Genomic DNA, 17997 nt, shown 5'->3' with positions numbered 1-17997 from the left:
ATGCAAAGGACTGTAGTATATTTTTTGATTTATCTGTCAACAATACAGCGGGTTAACCAGCAGACCAAACGTTGTCAACTAGTCAGAGAACTCGCAGACCATTTGCTAGTGTACTCCGAACCACCTTTGGTCAAAGATCTGGCGTCGCCAGGCCATTGTCTCAAATAGGGGTCCTTGACAATTTGTCATCCATCAGTTTAAGGACCAAAGGCGAAGCAATATCAGAGGGAGTGCCGAACTGCCGGTTGATCCGGAGCAGAGTGCAGCCCTCAAGGAAGTTTGCAGTTTGGTCTATTGGCTGTCTAGCCTCGGTATAGCCGCCCCTGAACATTGGGTTCTGCAGAACATATAGGAGCCTCATCTTGAGGCAGTCGAGCATCTCGTTTTTAGAGAGTTGGTCATCTAAATGCGCGCCCATTTTCTCCTCTGTTGATCCAACCTTGTACTTCTTTCATGCCTGCAGTGGAGTATTCACCAAGCCTGTACCAATGAGTATTGAAGATCTGGAGCGAAATCTTCCTTGCAGGCTTACATCTTCAATTTCTGGGGCAACCAAAATAATTTCTTCCCCTCACAGAGCACGGTGAGCACCAGACTCTTCACCAGTAATCTTTGCAGGAGCATGCTCCACCCTCGAAGCGATGAAAGCGGCTCGCATCCCTAACAAGAAATGCCCGGTTCACAATTGCAGAGACAGTCTTTAGGAACGTGTGGCAGTCCCCACATACCCTTAGGTTCTTGATCACTACAATCTCATCGTCTGCAGTGTTCAGCATACCAAAGGCCACGGCAAGCTTCTCGCTGTGAAAGCCGATCAATGGCACAGCCGCCTTCTGCGAGTGCCCCTCGACCACCCTGCCTCCCTCCGTTCCTGCAGCGCCATCAGTCTTCTCCTTCACCATCTGTTCAAGCTTAATCACGAGCTCGTAAATCCTCTTTGCCTGCAGATGCGAGTGGTCGTCAGCCATGAACAGGTGAACTCTCCCCTTGTGTTCAATGTAGCTGCACCCAGGCTCCTTCTTGAGCCCGCGCTCCCTCATCATCGACCGTATCCTCACCACACCGTCCAGTTGTCCTGTGTCAGTGTATATGTTTGCCATGAGCACGTAGTAGCCCGCGTTGCTCGGCTCAAGCTTGATGACATGCTCAAAAGCCTCCTCCCCCATCTCCACATTCTTATGTATCTTGCAAGCCCCAAGAAGGGCACCCCACACGGCACCATCGGCTGGCATGGGCATCGACGAGATCAGTTCCCGTGCCTCCTCGAGACGTCCTGCCCGTCCAAGAAGGTCCACCATGCACGTATAGTGCTCCAGTGTAGGTCGCAGCTGGTAGGCGCTCTCCATTGCCGAGAAATACTTGCGCCCCTCATCATACAACCCAGCATGGCTGCACGCCGACAAGAGGCCAACCATCGCAACATTATCTGGCCGGATGCCTTCTGACACCATCATCTCAAAGAGATCAACGGCAACATCACCATGCCCATGCATGCCGTACCCAGTGATCAGCGCCGTCCACGACACGATGCTCCTCTTAGGCATTTCGTTGAACAGCTGCTGCGCCTGGGGCAAGCTGCCGCAGCGCGCATGGAAGTTGATGAGCGAGTTGCAAAGCTGCAAGTTGTCGCGGAACCCTGGCAGCCTCTCCTGCATGTACCGTTCAACGCCCAGGCCTACACCGCGCGCGCCGAGGTGGGCGCAGGAGGAGAGCACGCCGACGAGAGTCACGGCGTCTGGCTCCACACCGCCGCCATCGTGGCCACGCATGCGGTTGTAGAGGTCAAGGGTGTCCACCGCGAGGCCGTTCTGCGAGTGGGCTGAGATCACGGCGTTCCACGAGACGAGGTCGCGGGAGGCCACCGGCATCTCGTCGAACACCTGCCGGGCAAGGGCGGCGCCGCGGCGCGCGTAGACGGATATGAGGCAGTTGGCAACGGCTGTCTCGGCGGCGAGTCCTGCTTTCCCCGCGAGGGCATGGAGCTGCGGCACGGCGGTCTGAGGAGCGGCCGGGACCAGCGTCATGAGAGTGACGGCGTCGAAGGGGGCGCCGGCCGCGCGCATGCGGCGGAAGATGGCGAAGCAGGCGGCCGGGAGCGCGTGCATGGCGCACCCGGAGATGAGGGAGTTGAAGGCGGTGCGGAGCGTGGTGGGCGGCGTGGACGCGAGGGGCATTTCGTCGAGGAGCTGGTGGGCGCGCCGGAGGTGGCCGAGGCGGGAGTAGGAGGAGAGCAGCGCGGAGAGGAGGTAGGCGTCGGAGGATGGGAGCAGGCCGCGCTTGTAGCCGAGCGCCTGTATCTGGGCGACGCCGGAGGGGAGGGATAGCGCCGTGCAGGAGATGACCGCTGCTGGTAGCGCCAGCGCGTGCGGCGGCGGGTAGGGGTCGCCGTCCCGGAGGAGGGCCAGGGCCTCCCGGTGCCGGCCGAGGCGCGTCAGCGAGCGCACCCGGGCGCTCCATGACTCGGTGGAATTAGCGTCGCTCGCGAAGGCGCCGGTGGTGGAGGTGGAGGTGAAAGGATCGGCGGCCATCAGCCTCTGGTCAGGTCCGGAGGGTGTTTAATCAGGGATTTGCTAGAACAAACTTCACGGTCAGTCAAATTTTACATCATTTAATTTGCATTGTAATCTATGTTATTTATGAGTTGCAATATAACTAACTAAAATTTAATGATATCATCTACTGAGAATAAGGTTAGTTCTCAATTGACTGAGAAATAGTCACTTCCTTAATTATATGGGCTTCTCGCTGGCATACAGGCGCCCGCTAAACAACAATATGTTCTTGCTCTATGCTTATGGATTGAAAAAGATATGGCAAAATCCTATTTTTTTAAAAAAGGTAGGACAAAATCTAATTAGCACACCATGTATCAATTAGACGAAACCATATCATAGTTGACATCATCATATGAATTGCGAAATTTTAAATTTTAAACCATTTATTTTCTAAACAAGACTCGTTTACAACGCGATGGTGTCTTCATAAGTACCGATCTTGAAGGTGACGGTGATGGTGTGTTGGATCTTGATATTGCCCTTGTCACTCAACCATTGGACATGGTATGGATGTGGATGCTTGCGGAGTGTGAGGTTGAGCTTCTCACACAACTCGGTGCTTGTAAGTTGTGACAACTTCCTTCATCAATGATGACTTCGATGAATTTTCCTCCAATACCGACACTGGTTTGGAAGATGTTGCACCTTTGGTATTCTATGACTTGTTGAGTAGTCAACACCCTTGTGACCACAAGTGAAAGACTTGGATCATGCACACAAAGGATAGAGTCTTCTCCACTTTCTCTTCATCCTCTAAGTTCCTTTGGCGAGGTCGCATGCCTTCTTCTCTCGCAACTTGTTGTGGGCCGGTGAGGAGGTCTTCTGCGGCCAACCATATCATTGGGTTGGCGTTGCACTTGAACGCTTGCTTCAATTGGTGCGTGATGACGCGTGAAGCACACGTCCATTGGGAACCCCAAGAGGAAGGTGTGATGCGTACAGCAGCAAGTTTTCCCTCAGTAAGAAACCAAGGTTATCGAACCAGTAGGAGATGAAGGCCACGTGAAGGTTGTTGGTGAAGGAGTGTAGTGCGGCGCAACACCAGGGGTTCCGGCGCCAACGTGGAACCTGCACAACACAATCAAGATACTTTGCCCCAACTTAACAGTGGGGTTGTCAATCTCACCGGCTTGTTGTAAACAAAGGATTAAACGTATGGTGTGGAGAATGATGTTTGCTTGCAAAGAATAACAAAGAACAATGATTGCAGTAGGTTGTATTTCAGATGTAAAAGAATGGACCGGGGTCCACAGTTCACTAGTGGTGTCTCTCCAATAAGATAAATAACATGTTGGGTGAACAAATTACAGTTGGGCAATTCACAAATAGAGAGGGCATAACAATGCACATACATATCATGATGATTACTATGAGATTTACTTAGGGCATTACGACAAAGAACATAGACCGCTATCCAGCATGCATCTATGCCTAAAAAGTCCACCTTCGGGTTAGCATCCGCACCCCTTCCAGTATTAAGTTGCAAACAACAGACAATTGCATTAAGTATTGTGCGTAATGTAAACAATACAAATATCCTTAGACAAAGCATTGATGTTTTATCCCTAGTGGCAACAACACATCCACAACCTTAGAACTTTCCATCATCGTCCCGGATTCAATGGAGGCGCGAACCCACTATCTAGCATAAATACCCCCTCTTGGAGTTACAAGTATCAACTTGGCCGAGCCTCTACTAGCAACGGAGAGCATGCAAGATCATAAACAACACATATATGATAGATCGATAATCAACTTGACATAGTATTCCATATTCATCGGATCCCAACAAACACAACATGTAGCATTACAAATAGATGATCTTGATCATGATAGGCAGCTCACAAGATCTAAACATGATAGCACAAGAGGAGAAGACAACCATCTAGCTATCGCTATGGACCCATAGTCCAAGGATGAACTACTCACGCATCGGTCCGGAGGCGGGCATGGAGATGTAGAGCCCTCCGGTGATGATTCCCCTCTCCCGGCGAGGGTGCCGAGGCGATCTTCGAGAACCCCCAAGATGGGGTTGACGGCGGCGGCGTCTCGGGAACTTTTCTCGTATCGTGGCTCTCGGTACTAGGGTTTTCGCGACCGAAGGATTATATAGGCGAAGGGCAGAGTCGGGGGACGCCCGAGGGGCCCACCCCATATGGCGGCGCGGCCAGGGGTGGGGCCGCGCCCCCCTATGGTGTGGCCGCCTCGTGGCCCCTCTTCGTCTCCTCTTCGGTGTTCTGGAAGACTCCATGGAAAATAAGACCGTGGGCTTTTGTTTCGTCCAATTCCGAGAATATTTCCTGTGTAGGATTTCTGAAACCAAAAACAGTAGAAGACAGGAACTGGCGCTTCGGCTTCTTGTTAATAGGTTAGTGCCGGAAAATGCATAAAAATGATATAAAGTGTATATAAAACATGTGAGTATTGTCATAAAACTAGCATGGAACATAAGAAATTATAGATACGTTTGAGACATATCAGTGCGCGATGATGTTATTGGAGGCGATCTTGACGAGGTTGTCGAAGTTCTTGATGATGTCCATGATTACTTTCTTCGTCATGATCACGTTCCAGATTTCCTCTTACATGATGGTTGGCTGTGGGTGGTTTCGAAGATCATGCCTAGGTTGTTCTTGGTGACCTTGACCATGACCATCAATATGTGGTTCGCGATGAGGGCTTCAGGTCCATGTGGATGATGACGTTGTCTTGGGGTTGGTTGTCACGCCCATGGTGGGCGTGGCGATCATGTTGATGGTGGTCATGGAGTTGTGCTTCTTCTTGTTGATGACGCTCATGTGGTTGAACATGTCGATGAGGTTCTCCTCGCCTTGAGTTGGAGTGTGATGACTCGTGACGGTCATGGGAAGTAGTATTGTGAAGAGCTTGATGATGAGGTAGAGCGGTGTCGATAGAGGTGACCCAAGTTGTTGATGGCGTGCTCGAGCCTCTCCATGCGCCGCTCCATGTTCGCATCGTTGACCCCCATTTGGCGATCCAAGTTGTCCATGGATTCACAAAGGAGGGCCATGTCTTGGTTCAGGACGGCGAATTTTTGTGCTACTTCTTCATATTTCTCATCTATGCGAGTCTCGAACAATGCGAGGCGCTCGTTGAACTCTTGGTGTTGTGCCCATAGATTGTGTTGGGTAGCCAACCGCTCTTTGTCGTGGAGGATTGCATCCTCCCTTGCTTCTTCTTCATTCCTAGGCATGTTGCCAAAACAAGAGCTCGGTTGTGGATGTTAGTGGAAGAACACTACCTCGCAACCTTACCTTGGTATGATAGTATTGGGGCAACCAACCAAGCCCAAAGCAAAACCAATTTGTAACGGGTTCCACAAACAAGAGCACACGCAAAAAGCTAGCAAAGATATGGTGGTAGGATGGATTGTGGAAAGGCCCCCAATGAAATCAACGACAAAGCTTATTGTAAAAGGTGAAAAAAATCCAAAAGTCAAGCGTCCAAATGGTGATCACCAAAACACGAAAAGATGTGGAACACACACATGAGATGAACGGGGTTAGTGCGACCAAAGAAAGAGCGGAAAAACTAGTTGGCCTACAAAGACCGGCTCGGTGTCACACTAACACAAGGAGAGGCAAAGCTTTGGTTGCTTCTAAATGAGAGACATCAAGATTCACACTTAGCCTCTCTTCTCGGCTCTCTCTCTTTTCCTATTAAAAGCCTTTGACTCTTTTGTATTTGGTGGCACTTGCACTCGTTTTCTCTTTTTGCATTCTTTTTGCACGGAAAAGTGAGCCTCACTTTTGCTATTTTCCCGCACGAGTTTTGCTTATAAGCTTTATTCCACACTACACACACCCCCTCACAAGAAGGGCCACATGCAATGTCTCGCAACACTCGAAAAGCAATGCTCGATGGGATAGATCGCAAAAGGAGATAGTGGGCGACAAGGTGAAAGGCAAGTTCTACCTAGTTGGGTCATAGGCGGTGATGAACAATCAACTTACGATGGTAGTGGTGGATGAAAAAGTACGTTTTGAGATCCGGGGTGCCGAGGTCGTCTTCACGTTTGCGTATTTGCTGCGGTGTTTGTGGTTACAACTAAGGCACTCAAAGCCGGAAAACAAACACAAGGGTTAAAGAGGGATCGAAATTTGGAGCTGAAGGAGCTGTTTTGGCCCCCGGCGGCAGTGTCGGCCTGTAAGGGGTGGCAGTGCCGGTCCCTGATGAACAACACGAACTTGTTCTTCGCGAAAAGCTCTCAAAATCGACCCAAACGATGAAATCGAAGAAATTAAAGGCTAAACACAAGGAAAAGGTAGATCAACCATAGGGACACGAAATCAATGGAACAAAACCAGCAAAAACTCAACCAAATCGCAGATCCATCAAGAGGCCAAATTAGGGTTATTTTTTTGAGAATTTTCTGAAAATTTTCTAGGTTCGATATTGGATGGGTGGGGGGTTAAAATCGTGGTAACCAAGAGCTCTGATACCATATGATGTGACCTAGGGTCAAGGGGATGGCCCAATCTCGCGAATTTGACCCAAATAGGAGGAGGGGAAAGAGGAAAACACGACGAACTCGATGAACACAACGAACACAAACACGCACCAACCCGATACAAATCGATTCCACTCCCTTGGCTCGATTGACCACGCCGATAGAATCAGCTGAAAGAGACCACAAAGTAGAACTCTGGTTGAGTGATCGGTGAGGGAATTAAAGAAGATGTGTAAGAGAGTGGGTTGCACTAGAATCTCACACACAAGTATCCAAATATCAACAAGAGGTACCTTGATAACATAGGAGTGATCATCCCAGAGGTTTGTGGAGCTAAGTCCAAGAGGAATAAACCAAAACTATGTCTAACCCTAGAAAGAGGCTGGGGTAGCCATACATATAGGCTAGATTCGTAACAAGGGTAAATTAGTACTTTTGCGAGGAATAAACATAGACACACGATGGGCATTGACGGTTTAGATGAAGTCAACATCGACAGGCCGGCAGTGCCGGTCAAGTGCTGTTTGGGGCTTCTGGCGATTCGGGCGGCAGTGCCGGGGTGCGTTCGATGGCAGTGCCGAGGTGCGTTCGGCGGCAGTGCCGGCATGTTCCTAGCTGAAGCTGTTCTCCTTCTCCTTCCTTGTCCGGTGTTGGGTCACCCTTGGCGTACTCCTCTTGATGCTCATATCTGATCACACAAAGGGTCTCAGAATGAAGTAGCAAACCATACAAGGGTGTATCGAGGTTGATTGTAGAGAGGATATAATTCATCTTAACTTGTAGTGCTTTCACCCGGGCTCGTGTCATTGGTCCACCTGGGGGATTACTTGGCCTTGATGTAGTGTCGACCTTTAGAGGGGCTACATCATCAGTGAGGACTTCAAAACTAAATCTCATATTGTTATGTTCGACGATATTTGTGCGGCCTCGATTGCAAAGTTATATTATCATGGTTGCCAGATTATTCGCACAGTTGCCACAATAATTATGCATACTAGATAACCTTTTACATTTTTGTAGACATTGCAATGACCCGCACAATTAGAGTTATCATTTCAAATATTTCTAACAACTAAGAGAAGGTATCATTCCACAAAAAGTAGTATCATACAAACATTGCATCGACTTAAAATGACATGTAGAAAAATGACAACCAAGTTATTTTAATCTCACAACTCAGTAATGCATAGTTTGGGAAGTATGTGAAACTAATCTAGAAATTATGAAAGAAAAAAATTGACGAAACATGCATGTTAATATGGGATACAGTTTTGGAGATTTAGTCGTGACTATGCCAAAGATCGATGGAAATAGAACCTTAATTGGGTTAACAGTTGAAGACATAAATTTTCTTGAAGTATGAAATCAAAAAAGCTTTCGATGATGTCATGGTTCCATGTATGTAGAACAATGTGTCGTTGCCCGCCAGTAGATCCCACTTAAAGGTGAAATCTGCACCATCCAACCACTGCAACATAACCCTCGCACATGCAATAGTTTTTGTATGTTTCTAACATCATCACGTCATTACAAGTACAATAGAGTCTCGTCAGCTGACTATAAGATATTAAATAATATATTTTAGATGAGTTGAAGGAGAGAGAAGAGGAAAGAGAAGGGAGGTGTGCTACTATGCAATAGCCAGCTCTTACACGTGCTCCTATGCACTTTGTGAGCGTGAAAGGTGGGCCATATGTTAGTAAAGTACATACGGGAATGGTGTTTTGACACATGGGAGGATATGCTCCATTTATTTTGAAATGCACGTTACATACATTTTGAAATTTCAAAAAATTGAAACAAAAAATTTGAACGTACATCTTCACGCTCACAAAGTTGTTTCATAAAAATCCGACTTGTCGTGTGGCGTGTCTAAAAAAGACAAAATTCAATGCTGAAAATAAGGCTTTTTAGGAGATAAATTTTCTCTTTTTTACACAGACCAGAAAACATATTGGTTCCTCGCGAAACTTGACGAACGTACGTATATTGTGGAGATGTACATGTAGAATTTTTTGTCAAATTTTTTTGACATTTTGAAATTTTTTTTTTTTTGATAGAGGGCATTTGCACCCGGGAGCCGAATTGAATTTCCCAGTACTTCATTCTTATAGCCAACTATTATACATGTTAGCTATATGTTAACTATAAATGACATGACATCTTGTTATAGCCAACAATTGGAATTGCTCTGCGGCTAAGATTTCTGTTCAAACCACACCTCATGAATGTATCCGAAAAATTGAGTTCAAATGTATCAATTTTTTGAAGTAAGAGCCGGAAATTCAATTCGGCTCCCGGTTGCATATGCTCCTCTATAAAAAAAATTATATTTTGCAATGTCGAAAAATTTTGACAAAAAATTCTACATGCACATCTCCACAATATACGTACGTTCGTCAAGTTTCGCGAGGAACCAATATGTTTTGTGGTCTGTGTAAAAAAGAGAAAATTTATCTCCTGAAAAGCCTTATTTTCAGCATTGAATTTTATCTTGTTTACACACGGCACACGAAACGACTTTGTGAGCGCGTAGCACGTGAAGATATATGTTCGAATTTTTTGTTTCAATTTTTTGAAATTTCAAAATGTATGTAACATGCATTTCAAAATAAAGGGAGTGTATGCTCCCATGTACCAAAACACCATTCCCGATAAGAGCAACCTAACATAGAACTAGTCCAATACTATCAAAGAAAGAAAACTATTGGACTGTTTTATGTTCATCTTTGTTTGTACACTAAATAAAATAGGCAATGTACAGCATTTTGATGAATGAAATAGGTATTCATCTCCAGCAAAACCCCAAAAAATCACATTTCGTACACAATAAAAAATGAAGAATGATTGTGAATCTTCACAAATTCAATTGCGTCTTTCCGCGCCATGAGAAGGAGAAAGGCTCAGATGTCCTCGTCGTACCGCCGGCTCCGGAGAACCGAGCTAACCGAGCTGTACCCGAGCATGCGGTGGAGCGGCCCTTCGACGGGCCCCTGCCGCAGCTGCTCGCCGCTCAGGCGGCTCCTCGCAGCCGCGCGCGTGTGCTGCTCGTCCGCATCGTCGGCGCCAAAACCAGTTGGCTGCGGCGCGGAAAATATCTTCCTCGGCCGGTCCGTCGAGCTGCCAGCGCGCCTCGCCGGCAGCGTCACCGCGAGCGTTTCTCCGCAGCCGCCGCACTGCAGCCTGGCGAGCCTGTCCACGGACAGCGCCGCCGGCAGCTGCAGCATCTCCTCGCACTTGTCGCAGGCGACGAACGGCGTGCCGCCCAGGATCGGGCGGCAGATCAGCTGCCTCGACGACGCCCCGCGCCGGCTGCTCGATGCTGATGACGCCGATGCCGACGGCATTAATGAAGGGGAGCTGGCGGCCTTGTCGTGGCGCCGGACCTTGTCCTCCTCGGGCAACGCGTGCGCGAGCTGCGACTCGAGGCGGCGCAGGATGCGGGAGTCGCGCCGCGTGACCTTCTGCGGGGCGCCGTTGCTGTAAGGCGCGGTCTTGGGAGGAGGCGCGCCCGCGGCGAGGTCGAGCCGGGGCGCGTCGACCCTGAGAGGCTCCTCGACGGCGACGATGAGCTTGCGGAGGCTCTCCAGCGCCTGCAGGAGGTCCTGCTGGAACGCGGGGTCGCCCAGCGGCGATCTGGCGGCAGCAGCAGCGGCGGCGGCGGCGGAGGCCGGTCCGTTTCCGCGCGCATCGCCTGGCAAACCCATCACCGCAGCGTCGAGTTCCTGCGAGCTGAGCGGGGACGCCCGGCGCCCGTAGCACGATGCCGACTTGGTCCTCGGCACGTCGAAGTCGCCGCCGGATCCGTGGTCGTCGAGGTCGGCGCTGGCGGGCCGCCTGGTCCTCCGCGAGGCCGGCCGGAGCTCGCTGACGCGGCTGTGCATCGGGGACGATCCGGTTCCCCGAGCCTCAGCGGGTTCGCCGTACCTGTCAAGATCGCCGCTCCTCGGACCGGTTCTGATCGCGCTCCTGTAAGGCCTGTACGCGGAGGATGAGGAGGCGGCGACCCCGTTGTCCCGGGTGCTGGTCGTCAGGTCGAGCTCGGCGGTGGAGCTGGTGAGGTCCGTGTCGTCGGAGAAGGTGGACATGGTGTCGAAGGAGAGGATCTCGAGCTGCGCGAGCGCGTAGTCGGTGTCGTCGGCCGGCTCCGGGTTCTTGCCCCGGATGGGCGTGCGGCACTTGCTGCAGTAGTAGATGACGGCGCTGGGGTCCTGGTAGATCATGGCGCGGCAGTAGGGGCACCGCCCGAACCGCATCTTCACCTGCTCGCTCTGCATCGTCGCCGAGGAGCTGCAGGGAACGAGCTGGGTTAGCGACGCTCTCTTCTCCTTGTTGGATTGCAGAGACCATGATCCCATATCCCTAGATGATCGCCGCCTCGTAATCTCCTCTGCTATCCAAGAAGAGGGCGAGACTTCCAAACGAGAGCTGGTAGCAGGCTTACGTACGTACCTCGACGCCTCCTAATGTCCTCAGAACGGGCCGAAGCTTCCTCGTCTCTCCATCTACTCCTCGTCGCAAATCACAAGCTGATCGATCAGCATCACTCGGTGGGGTTTTTCTTCCGAGACGCGGATCCAGAGCAAGAAGCTGGACCGAGGAGGAAGACGAAGAAAAGTCTGCGGTGACAGCGAGCAAGGAAGCAGCCAGCAGATCGAGGAAAGATGTGGAGTAGGAGGCTACCACAGGATGACAATTCTGTCGACGATATACTAGTAATTAAGAGGAGGTCACACCACAGAATTAGGTGTGCTGCTGGAGCGCGGAATGCTGCTTTTCCCGTTGACGTGCGCGTGAGACCGAATTCCTCATTGGTAATGGTAGGTGCCCTGGCGCTGAAAGCGAAGAACAGCCAGCACGAGAGACCCGGTCTATGTCATGCGAGCACTCCCTGCACAACGTTTCCCTCGCAAAACCAAAGAAAAATATATTGACTAGCAATTTTTTTTTTTGAAAATAAAATATTGTTTGCGTCATAAAGATTAAGGAGGATTTACGATTCCTCCTTAAAATAGTCTTTCGCCCCGCTATATTAATATAGCAACCACGATACAACAAGCATGCTGGGGCCGCAGCACAACCAAGCCCAATATAACCAAAAGAGAAAAAAAGAAAAAGAAAAAGAATGCCAACACCGGCAGATTGACAAGAACGAGGACAACCCGCCACCGCTGCGCCTCCCGGAAAAGTCCTACCACACTCCTAGCACTCCGAACCACCGCGTACCAAACAACACCTTCAACAAGGAGAACGACGATGACGCCGCTGCTGTCCGGACTAATCCTAGGGTTTCCCCCGGTACACATAGGGGATTGGGCGAGGGGGTACACCCGACGCCCTCCAGGAAGGCAAGGCGGCGCCCTCGGGCGTCACCGCGACGGTGTCGGCAAAGCCAACATGGATTTCTCCCAACCCCCAACACCACTACCCCGTTCATCCGAAGTGCTCCACCCAACCATCCGCACACAAGCACGCGCCACCAAGGTCTTCACGTCATCCTCGTTGTATCCCCGGTGGTCCTTGACGCGGGGCCTAGGATGAGGTGACTGAAGATAGCAGGGCCGGGGGAAGCAGCACCGTAGCGAAGCGGGAGGGAACTACCTCCACCGCAATCGCGGGAGCCGGTCGGACATGGCAGCACGGGCCAACCAGGCTCGCCTGGTTCGGTACGCCCACTCCGCCAAGCTGCAGCTAGCCAGCCATGGCGCCGCCGCCACCCTGCCACCACCGCCCCAGCACCACCAGCCCCCGGGAGCACCGCCGCCGGACAGGGGGAGCTACAGCTCGCCCAGCCCAGATCGGGCCCAAACTAGCCCAGATCTGGGCGGAGCATGAGCCGCCGCCACCACCCGGCCGCGCCATGCCGCCGCTAACGGCGATGCCGCCGCATCTTCGACCACACCAACGCGCGGAAATCACGCCGCTGCGTCAGACCGCCGCCGCCTGAGTGCACCGCCGCCGTCCCGAGGCCCCCTCGCCCCCGTCAAGCCGCGGGTAAAGTCCAGCCCGCCACCGCCGGCACCGGCGGCAGGGGAGAGGAGGGGAGGGGGAGCTGGGCGCTAGAGAGGAGAAGCGCGCCCTGCCACCGCAGGGGGGGCGGCGCGGGTCGCGAGAGGGGAAAGGGGAGTTTTTCCGGATTTACGATTCATGAGTCAAGAAGAGAAGTACTTCTTGCAAAATGGCTATTCAAGATTCTTATTGAAGATGGGTGTGTTAAACCATTCATAAGAGGAAGTACGCATGCTCATGTGTTTTATCTCCTGTTTAGTAAAAACTAGAGGGTCTATACTTTTGAGCTGGTCTAATGGTAACGGGAAAACACTTATTTCCATATGATTCGTTTTCTATTAAGGATGGCTTGGAGATTGGGGTCTGGAGGATAAGTGACTATGTAATGCTACTCATCAAAACAATATCCTGCCATGCATAATATTGTGCTCACAAATGAGATACAATTGCAAAGTGTTGGAAAGCTCACCACCAAATGTGACGCTCGGAAGGGATCATTTTGGTCTCAGGCTAGCATCCTAGAGTGAGTTGCTATAACGTATGGCTTTGGTCCAATTGACGCAAGGGACTGGCGAGTTTCGATGCAATTTACACGAGTCTGGGAAGTTATCCACGAATCACATGTACAAGGCTTCAATTGCGCCGGTCGATAATAACAAAAAAAATTGGAAAATGAAGATTCCGCTAAAGATTAAGTTTTTCGCTTGGTGTCTTTCTCTTGGTGTCTTCGTATAGGTGTAATCCTCAGCAAAGACAACCTTGCAATACGTAATTGGCATGGAAGATCTGCATGATCAACCATCCAAATAGGTTTTAAATTATACTCCCGATAGTGTTGCTAACATTGTTGTCAACTGCCTAAATGATGTGGATAATATGTTTAAAATACTTATTAGGGTGAGATATCTTGACGTTATTTGGTCTCTCTGGCTATGTAATAATTACAAGGTTTTAAATGATAAAAATATGTCTTCCATGCAGGTTATCTACTGTTATATTGTGATCCAAATTCATATACTAAAGGGAGGCTAATTTCTGACGAGCGGAGCAAGGCCCGTCGCCGGTAGGCTTGGGCCGAAGCGTAGCGGAGTCTCAAGTTAGCTCATACGTCCCCGCGGTACCGTACAGATCGTTGGCACCGTCTATAAATACATCTTTTAAGCCGCCGGCTAGGGTTTATCAGTTTATAAGATAACCCGACGTTTGTAAACACTCCTCGATATAGTGAAGTTTTGCTGGCTGACGCCCGTGGTTTTTTCCTCTTCAGTGTTAGAAGGGGGTTTCCACGTTAAATCTTGTGTCTCCACTGCGTTTACATTTATCGTTATTCGTTATTTGCTTGTCGCTTTTATAGCATCTACCGATGCACAACTTTACTTTCTACAATATGTGAAATTTTGTGATCCGTTTATGGAGACGTCAACACGGTTGAAGGGCACGACAAGGAATTGTTTTACCTTACATGGATGACAGTGTATCTAACAATTGGACCTCCATCTCCACAGGTGTCTTTGTAATTTCTCAGTTGATGACTTGTATGTCTATTTTTTTGAAGTCTTAATACTTTAGATCTAATTATGCGGAAGCAAGATGTAATTTTTAAATGGTTAAGTAATAAAACGTTATGAAAAATACTGGTTGTTCACCCGTAGTGTCCGTACGTGTTGGCAGCTATACAGTGATGGCAAAGGGAGGACCAGGACAAGGATCAGGGTAGCTGTCTCGGCTTAATTAGTCACTAATCGGGATCGTGCGCAATCCTGCTCGACGCGTTCCCACACGGTTCCGCCGTTCCGACGCTTTCGCTTGCCCTACTTAGACGAGTGGTTCAAACACGAAGAGGAATTTCAGTCGCCGGTGCCGCAACTGACGAGATATAAAATGCCCAATGTCTGTCTATGCTGCGTCCAGGTCAATTCGGAACACATGATTTTTACGGATTCTTCTTTCATGCGTCGTAGATTCTTAGGTTCAAATTTGTTTTTGTTCTGGGAGCGAAACCCCCTGTGTCGCCCTCCTCTGGCAACCAGGGGGAAACCCTAGCCGCCGCCACCCCAGGCCCCCCACCTTCCTCCTTTCCCTCGCCGCCGCCGGAGGGGGGCCGGCAAAGCTGCGCGCTCCCCAAGGAAGGTGGCGGCGGGGCGTTTCTTCCCGTCCCGCGTCCATGGCGAGAGGGAGCTCGTTCGGGCGCGGCTCAAGAACGGCGGTTGCAGCGGCGTGCGGCGGGCGCGGCGGCGTGCAGCGGGCGCGGAGGTGCTTCTGGCCCCTGGCGGCGTGGTGGAGGCGTGCCGTTGCCGGCGTTTGGTGGCCAGGGCGGGCGCGGGGAGCGGCGCACGGGAGATCTCCGGGCTGTGGCGGCGCGGCGGCTGGCCGGCGCGGGGCCCCTGCGGTGTTTGCGTCGGGTGCATGTGACGGAGGCACAGACGGTGGTCGGCGGCGCGGCGGCCGGCGCCATGGGCGGGCCCCGATCTGGGCCGTGCGGGCCACGGGCGCGGTGGCAGCGTGGTGCTGGCCTGGCCTTGGGCCGGGAGGGCTGCGCGGCGGCGGCCTTGGGTTGGCCACGAAGATGCTGCAAGGGGCCTGCCATGACGGCGAGGTTGCTGCGGGACGTCTGCGGCGGGTCTGCTTGGTGTTGTCGCGGCGCGGCGCGGTTGCGAGCCGAGGCGGTGGCGCTCGATGGTGGAGGTGTGCCTGGAGGAGGAGCTGGATGAGGGGCGCGACGGTGCGGCGGCTGCGGTGGCCGCGTGGGCGGCGCGGCGGCCGGATCTAGGAGCTCTTGTCTGCAGGCTTCGGCGTTCGTCATCGAGCCCCGCGTTGGTGTTGGTCGGCGTCCCCTCTATGTGGCGTTCCGGCGGCACCCACGGTGCTCTTCGGCGGTGCTCCGTTGGCTTCAGGCGCGTTGCTCCGGGGGTCGCGTTACGGCGGATGCAGGTGGTGGTCTGTGCCGGTCCTTGTTGGGCGGGCGCGAGATTTTGGGACTCTTGCTGGGCGAAAGCTTTGTCTTGGCGGCCGGCCAGGACCGACGACGGTGACGCCCGTGGGCGCCGCATCCTTCTTGAAGGCGTCGTCGAAGTGGGTGTCTCATGATCTCCGCCCGGGCTCTCCGGGAGAAACCCTAGATCCCTTGCGGGATCGGGCGTGGGCGGCGCTCTTGCGTCGCTTTGCCTCTTGGGGCCTCGCTTTGGACGTCCACCGGACAGAGGGGCTTGTGCAGTGTTTTGGTGGTTCGGTGGAGGCGGGTTCGTCTTCGGCCGAGGCGGGCGCGGCCTCGGGGCCGGCGTGGTAGTTGGAGCGGTGGCTCCGGTCTTTCGCCTCCGCCTGTTGCGTTGAGGTGTGGTGTCGACCTGGTTGGTCGTCGACCCGTGTGGAGCGCAGCCTCGGGGCTGGTGTGTGGTGTCGTGTTGTACGGTTTTTCGGCCAATTTTCCTCATAAACGGGCCAACTCTTTTCTCCTATATCAATGAAAGGCAAAGCTTTTGCCTCGTTTCAAAAAAAAGATTCTTAGGTTCTTCTTGTCGCCTAATGTGTACGTTTCTGTTCATAGTAAACCTGATCAAATAGTGGCTTCTACTCTGCAGAAGTCAACTTTGCCAAGGTATTCCTATATTGATGCGTACGGTACGGGTGGTTTTGGGATAAATGTTGTATTGCTGAATGCCTCAGAGTACAACATTGGCCGGTTGACGACCAACCCGCCTTCCATACACATCATCGAGGTCGATTACAACGTACAAACGTGATTGCACAGCCCTGTACACGTATGTTACAACGAGAGTCGCGATGAAACCCTATGATTTTCTTTTGCTTTTCACACTAAAACTCGCCAACTGTTCCTTGAGAAAAAAGAAGGGGTAAGCCGATCAGATAGACACACACGCAAACAAGTTAAAAACACCAACAAGAAGATGCCGGAAAACACATCTCAGGTAGACCGCTTCCTCGTATCTAGTATTATCTAGAGAAGACAACAACATCTGCTATACAATAAGCTAGATTTCTCTGTTAAGTCAAACAAGACCAAATCCAATCGAGCTAAACTAGAGAACGATTTTCATAGCTTTCTACCGTCTGTACTCCATAAGTAACGGTTTATTTTTTTGCCAATTGTCATTCTTTGTAGTAGAGGGGGTTCAGAGACGGAACTGATCGAGCTGAAGAAAGGCATTGGCTGAACCTCTCAAATGCAAACAGTTCGGCTTATGCTTCTTCCTCGTGGGCCTCTATGTTGGGAGGCTGAACAGAGCAAGGTATACATGCAGACTCTATGATCACTGAGGTTGCAATGTTGGCAGCTATACGTTGACGTCAAAGGGAGGACCAGGATCAGCCACCTCTCACGGCTTAATTTAATCACTAACCCAGCTCGTGCGCAGTCCTGTTCTACGTGTCCCAACACGGTTCATACGATTTCGCTTGCCCTACTTAGACGCGTGGTTCAAACAACAATAAAGCGAATTTCAGTCGCAGGTAACGAGATATAATGTGGCAAATGTCTATGCTTCATCGAGGTCAATTCCATGATCTGTATGGATTCTTCTTTAGTGCATCTTGGATTCTTAGCTTCTTGTTGTCTATATACTGTGTGCGTTTGTGTTCGTCACTGCTGAGCAAACAGTGACTTGTGCTCAGCCGATCTCAAGCTTGTTGCCAAGGAAGAAAAAAAAAAGTGCCATGGTATCGACCTGCTAGTCTTGTCAGCCTCAAGATGCCAAAACAAAATTTCAGCCTCAAGATCTCGGAAAGCTTACATCTCAGATTACACTGCTTCCTCGTATATACGCCGCCCATAGTATTATCTAGAGAAGACAGCAACATTTGTGCTATACAATGAGCTAGAATTCTGTTAAGTCAAGCAAGACCAAGTCCGCACGAGAGCTAAACTAGAGGACGATTTTCATAGCTTTCTATCGTCTATACTCCATAAGTAATGGTTTATCTTTTGCCAGTTGTCATTCTTTGTAG

General features: G+C 51.0%; 2 protein-coding genes across 3 annotated transcripts; both read right to left on the bottom strand.

The window, feature by feature from the left end:
• Positions 1–60: 60 nt before the first annotated feature.
• LOC124662944 (putative pentatricopeptide repeat-containing protein At3g11460, mitochondrial) lies at positions 61–2528 on the bottom strand. The gene has a single exon (XM_047200720.1). It carries the CDS (start codon positions 2526–2528, stop codon positions 600–602), a length of 1929 nt encoding a protein of 642 aa, XP_047056676.1. The 3' UTR covers positions 61–599.
• A 7219-nt stretch (positions 2529–9747) lies between these two features.
• LOC124667092 lies at positions 9748–11724 on the bottom strand. 2 transcript variants are annotated; one of them, XM_047204420.1, is made up of 2 exons: positions 11479–11724; positions 9748–11316 (listed from the first exon to the last, which is right to left on the bottom strand). In XM_047204420.1, exon 2 carries the CDS (start codon positions 11301–11303, stop codon positions 9930–9932), a length of 1374 nt encoding a protein of 457 aa, XP_047060376.1. In that variant the 5' UTR covers positions 11304–11316; positions 11479–11724; the 3' UTR covers positions 9748–9929. The 2 variants fall into 2 exon arrangements, with proteins under 2 accessions (XP_047060376.1, XP_047060377.1); XM_047204421.1 differs by having other exon boundaries at positions 9748–11313.
• Positions 11725–17997: the final 6273 nt, after the last annotated feature.

Source organism: Lolium rigidum, chromosome 6 (genome assembly GCF_022539505.1).
Source record: "Lolium rigidum isolate FL_2022 chromosome 6, APGP_CSIRO_Lrig_0.1, whole genome shotgun sequence".
NCBI lineage: Eukaryota > Viridiplantae > Streptophyta > Magnoliopsida > Poales > Poaceae > Lolium > Lolium rigidum.
This window is presented reverse-complemented; position numbering and strand designations above follow the sequence as displayed.